The 6,000-nt window shown below is 44.7% G+C and overlaps 1 protein-coding gene across 1 annotated transcript in view; it reads right to left on the reverse strand.

The window, feature by feature from the left end:
- MEGF8 (multiple EGF like domains 8) overlaps positions 1-5,393 on the reverse strand; it is a 59,657-nt gene extending 54,264 nt beyond the window's left edge. Inside the window, exons 1-4 of the mRNA XM_070949952.1 lie at positions 5,336-5,393; positions 3,310-3,514; positions 2,100-2,263; positions 453-659 (exon numbers count right to left, since the gene is read on the reverse strand). Of these exons, the coding sequence (XP_070806053.1) occupies positions 453-659; positions 2,100-2,263; positions 3,310-3,496 (558 nt within the window). The 5' untranslated portion in view covers positions 3,497-3,514; positions 5,336-5,393. The remainder of the gene's footprint in view (positions 1-452; positions 660-2,099; positions 2,264-3,309; positions 3,515-5,335) is intronic.
- Between the last annotated feature and the right edge of the window lie 607 nt (positions 5,394-6,000).

Below are 6,000 nucleotides of genomic sequence, written 5' to 3' on the forward strand. Positions count from 1 at the left end.
GGGACAACAAAGCCCCCAAAAAATCTGTATCTGTCATCTAGATCAGAGCAGCAGGTTCTGACCCGTTCTGGAGAACCGGTAGTGGAAATTTTGTGTAGTTCAGAGAACCGGTAGTAAAAATTCTGACTGGCCCCACCCCCATCTATTCTCTGCCTCCCAAGTCCCAGCTGATCAGGAGGAAATGGGGATTTTGCAGTAACCTTCCCCTGGATTGGGGAGGGAATGGAGATTTTACAGTATCCTTCTCCAGCCACACCCACCAAGCCACACCCACAGAACCGGTAGTAAAAAAATTTGAAACCCACCACCGATCTAAATCTAGGTTTATACTAGTGTAGATTTTACATCTCATATTTTATATTTTTACCTCTTGTGCTGTTGTCGAAATGTCATGGGAATGGGCCCTAGGATTAATCAATGACCAATCGAGACACAAAAGGACCATCTCTTACCTGGTTACAGGTGCCATGATTCAGGCAGTACGTGGTGCAGTCGGGGATCGAGCAATCCTCGCCACCCCAGCCTTGGAAGCAAGCACAATGCCCGTCGTTATCGCAAATGCCATGCCCCAAGCAGCCCATGGGACACAGCGAGACAGAGTAAGTAGCATTGAAGCCCAGCAGGTTGTAGTTAGCATCACTGAAGAGGTGTAACAGCATCTACAAAGTAGGAATTTTACAAATTACAGAAGCAATTTTCAGGAAACTGATAAGCAACACAAGATATGAAGGTATGTGAACTAAATTATTCCCTGCAAATTTCTTCAGTCGGTGTTCCTCCTTAAATAGGCTAAGGGAGTGGCCAATTAGCCCCAAGCCTTACTCTCGTGGAGACCTCCTCCTGAGGAGCCACTCCTGCCTCTGGGCAGCTCTATGCGCCCGTGCATCGAGAAGAGGCTTTTCCTCTTTGTCCTCTTCATTTATGGGAGCTTCTGGAGGTTCTGAAGGCCCTGGCTGAATCCCCACCTCTGGCACCACATCTTCTCCAGCCTCCTCATTGTCTGACTCGAGTGCCAGTTGCACAGGCTGCTGGCGCAGCACCACACCAGCCTCCTCGCTGTCAGAATCAGCTACTAGCTGCACAGATCGCTGACGGGCTGGGACAACAGGAATAAGTACTCCCAAGTTAGTGTCAAGACGATGAGCTAATGAAGGCAAATTATTTGCCAATGCAAGCTGTGTTCCTTTCCATGTCTGTCTTTTTAAACTGCTTTACAGGGCAGGGAGTCCTTGAGGTACAACTGCAATTGAGCCCCAGATTCCTGTCGCTAAACGAGACCGTTAAGGGAATTCTTCCCCATTTTGCGACCTTTCCTGCCACAGTTGTTAAGCGAATCACTGCGGGGAGTTAAGTTAGTAACTTTGTTGTTAAGTCCATTGGCTTCCTTGTTGATTTTGCTTGCCATAAGGTCACAAAAACGGGATCACATGATCCTCGCCCCCCGGGGATACTGCAACCATCATAAATATGAGTCGGTCACCAAGCAATTGAGTCTGGATCAGGTGACTGCAGGGATGTTGCAATGGTTTGTAAGTGTGAAAACTGGTCACTGTGGCAAGAAAGGTCATAAAATGGGGCAAAAATCACTTAACCATGGTCTCACTTAGTAACGGAAATTCTGGGCTCAACTGTAGTCGTACGTCGAGGACTACCTGTAACTGGCCGAGATGAGCTTCTATGGAGGAGGCCTCCCATAGGTCGTGACGTCATCTTGCAAATGATGCAATTTGCATAATACATGCGTGCAAAGTGAGATGTCATTTGCATAATGACTTCATTTTGATTTAAGTGTGTCAATGATAAGAGAACAGAAAGAGTGGTGCAGTGGCCTAGAGGTGAAGCTCTCGCCTCACAATCAGGAGGCTGTGAGTTCGATCCTAGGTAGAGGCAGATATTTCTCTCTCTCTGGGCACAATGAGGATCTATCTGCTGAACAAAACTCTGCATTGGCGACAGGAAAGGCATCCGGCCATTAAAACGCTCTGCTAGCTCCATTCAGTTGCCCAGACTCCACCCCACCAGCCATTCAGTTCAAAGGTTGGAAGAAACAATCGACTGAACCTTAAAGAAAGAATCTCCCACCATTGGGGCTACCGTACCTTGCCCGAAGTGGCCTCGATGGTAGGGGGCAAAGTGCTGCCACTCAGGCTGGCTAGCAAAGGGCTGCTGGGAGAATCTCCATCATAAATGAAGAGGTAGTCATACGTGCATTCCGTGTCCATAAACATGAAAGTCAAGAGGATGCGATAGCTGCTACTAGGAGCTGAAACATACAGGAAAAGAAAAGCTTAGCAATCGGATCCCGGTACCAACAGTGTACAACGCAGCCAATCTAAAGAGAGTGAACTACAGGGACTTACTACAGGGACTTGACTTACAACATTTCATTTAGTGACCATTCCAAAGTTACAGCGGCACTGAAAGGTGAGTTATGACCATGGGGATTGCCACAATGACTATAGGACTATAACTTTGCTGCTTGTATCTTCACGATTTATATTGTTTTATTTAATTTCCTAATATGATTTAGGTTGATTCTATCACTGTGTTGTATCTTATGATTTATGATGAATGTATTTTTATGATGACTATGATTTATCACTTATAGCTTTTATGTACAATGAGAGCTTATGCACCGAAGACAAATTCTTTGTGTGTCCAGTCATTCTTGGCCAATCAAGAATTCTGTTCTGTTCTGTTCTGTTCTGTTCTGTTCTGTTCTATTCTATTCTATTCTATTCTATTCTATTCTATTCTATTCTATTCTATTCTATTCTATTCTATTCTATTCTATTCTATTCTATTCTATTCTATTCTATTCTATTCTATTCTATTCTGTGAAAAATGGTCATAAGTCATGTTTTTCAGTGCAGTAACTGTCAATAAATGAATGGTTGTTAAGTTTAGAACTACTCAGCTATTGTTTCTATCCTGAAGAGCGAGCTTATTGTCTTAATAAAAAGCAACATATCAGTCGCATTGCCATAGCAGTTTTAATAAGCATCCTGGGATGCAAGGACTTTAAATGTCCCAATCAGCACACATATCCCTTCTATATTAATATCTTGTTAACACATTTCTACTCCTCCCAAAATGCGTTTTCATCACACAAACAAGCTCCCAAACTCAATCAGTGATGAGTCAGAGCAGTGTTTCTAATTCAGTTTCTCCACATTGGTAACTTTTAAGATGTTTGGACTTCAACTCCCAGGATTCCCCAATGCTCTCTAGATGCTCTCTAGAAATGCCTTGATTTGCAACTTCCTCCTTTAAATCACCATCGCCCACAGTACTTCTTCAGATGCTCACCCTCCACCAGCCATTCACAGTTGCCATTGACCGAGTAGTTGCCAGGTCCATCCGTCACGTAGCCAGAAGCGCTGCGTAGCACCTCACGGCGTCCCTTACAATCACCGGCATAGGTTTGATGGATCCCGCACAGAGCAAGGGGCAGCAGAACCAGCAGTTTTAAGCAACTGGATTTTAGGAGGTCCATGATGGTCTTTGGATCTCCCTGTAATTCAAGAGAATGCTCAGTTAATACAGCTGGAAAAGTGAGTTGGGTGTCAGCATCTAGCCATGGAGGAAGAAATACAGAAAAAAATATTCAGTACCATGCATTCTTACACCGGATAAATATTATTATTATTACTATGATAGAAGATAGATAGATAGATAGATAGATAGATAGATAGATAGATAGATAGATAGATAGCGAGCCTTGGTGGTGCAGTAGACTAAAGCACTGTTAAGTGCTGTTAAGTAACACCAGCTGCCTGCAATTACTGCAAGTTCAAATCTCACCAGGCTCAAGGTTGACTCAGCCTTCCCTCCTTTGGAGGTAGGTAAAATGAGGACCCGGATTGTGGGGGCAATAAGCTGACTTTGTATAAAAAAGAACACCGCTTTTGGGGGGGGGCGAAAGCCCTACTAAGCAGGTATATACAAAAGTATGAAGGCTATTGCTTAACGCATTGTAAGCCGCCCTGAGTCTCTGGAAAAGGGCGGCATATAAATCGAAGCAATAAATAAATAGATAGATAGATGGATGGATGATGAAGATAGGTAGGTAGGTAGGTAAGTAAGTAGATGGATAGAAGTAGGTAGATAGATAGATAGATAGATAGATAGATAGATAGATAGACAGACAGAAAGATAGATAGACAATATAGACAGACAGACAGATAGATAGATAGATATAGAGATGGAAAGATAGATAGATAGATAGATAGATAGATAGATAGATGATAGATAGATAGATAGATAGATAGATAGATAGATGGATGGATGGATGGATGTAGGTAGGTGATAGATAGATAGATAGATAGATAGATGATAGATGAGAGAGATATTAGATAGATAGATAGATAGATGGATGGATGGATGGATGGATGGATGGATGGATGTAGGTAGGTAGGTAGGTGATAGATAGATAGATAGATAGATAGATAGATAGATAGATAGATAGACAGACAGAAAGATAGACAATATAGACAGACAGACAGATAGATAGATAGATATAGAGATGGAAAGATAGATAGATAGATAGATAGATAGACAGACAGATAGATAGATAGATAGATAGATAGATAGATAGATAGATGATAGATAGATAGATAGATGAGAGATATTAGATAGATGGATGGATGGATGGATGTAGGTAGGTGATAGATAGATAGATGATAGATGAGAGAGATATTAGATAGATAGATAGATGGATGGATGGATGGATGTAGGTAGGTAGGTAGGTGATAGATAGATAGATAGATAGATAGATAGATAGATAGATAGATAGATAGATAGATAGATAGACAGACAGAGTCAGTATAGACAGACAGTATAGGCAGATAGGCAGATAGATAGATAGATAGATAGATAGATAAGAGATATTAGATAGATAAATAGATAGACAGACAGTATAGACAGAATGACAGACAGATAGAGATAGAGAGATTTATAGAGAGAGATAGAAGATAGATGAGATTGACAGATATAGATATAGATATTAGGTATATAAAGGAAGAAACTCTGGACCCCAATAAAGGGGACCCTCTTTTGCGGCGGGGGAGGGGGAAATCCGGACGTCTTCAGGGGATCCAGGCCGGGTCAAGCGGACCGAAGGGAGAGCAGGGACCAGCAGGGGAGACCCGGCAAGCGATGCAGCCAACCCAGCATCTCCAGGGAAGCGCGACGGCTGCGCGGAGAAAGAGGACCCATCCGGAGGACCCGAGAATTGAAGCCTTGGGCCCGGCTGGCTCCCCATTGATAATCGCGGCTGGCAATGGGGTTTAATGGGGCTAAAGGAGAAACCCCCCCCCGCAAATTCTCGACCCACCTCCGCAGCCGACAGCGCCTCCGCTGCCCCCGCGGCCCATGTAGAGGCCAGTCCGGGACCGAGGGGGGCATCGAGACGACGGCCCAGAGCGGTTGCGAGTGAAGCACGGAGGTCTCCTCGTCTCTATGGAAAGGGAAGCCATAGAGATGGTAAGGCTAGAGCGTGCGAGGAGGAGGAGCGGATAAGGTTTTACAGCAGCGTTTCTCAACCTTGGCGACTTGAAGATGGGTGGACTTCAACTCCCAGAATTCCCCAGCTATGCTATGCTGTCTGGGGAATTCTGGGAGTTGAAGTCCACCCATTTTTTTCCCCCCAAGTTGCCAAGGTTGAGAAACACTGCAGTGGGATGTCCTGATCCAGCCGGGTTAGGCGCCCCCCTCTCCTATGATCAAGCACAGCCTTCCCTTGCTGTCAGCTCCTGCAGGAAAGGACTACAAGCCCCATCATCCCCAGCTGACTCACCCTTGAGGGGGATCATTGAGGCCTCTCTGATGACCCCAGGTTGAAGGCTAACATTAACAGTGTTGGAAGGGACCTTGGAGGTCATCTAGCCCAACCCCCTGCTCGCGCAGGAGACTTATACTAGGGATTCGAACCGCCGAACTGCCGACCTTTCTGATCAACAAGCTCAGTGTCTTAGCCACTGAGCCACCTAGCCAGGCTGC

Source organism: Pituophis catenifer, unplaced genomic scaffold, assembly GCF_029215685.1.
Source record: "Pituophis catenifer annectens isolate HBS135680 unplaced genomic scaffold, rPitCat1.0.hap2 SCAF_9, whole genome shotgun sequence".
NCBI classification, from domain to species: Eukaryota; Metazoa; Chordata; class Lepidosauria; order Squamata; family Colubridae; genus Pituophis; species Pituophis catenifer.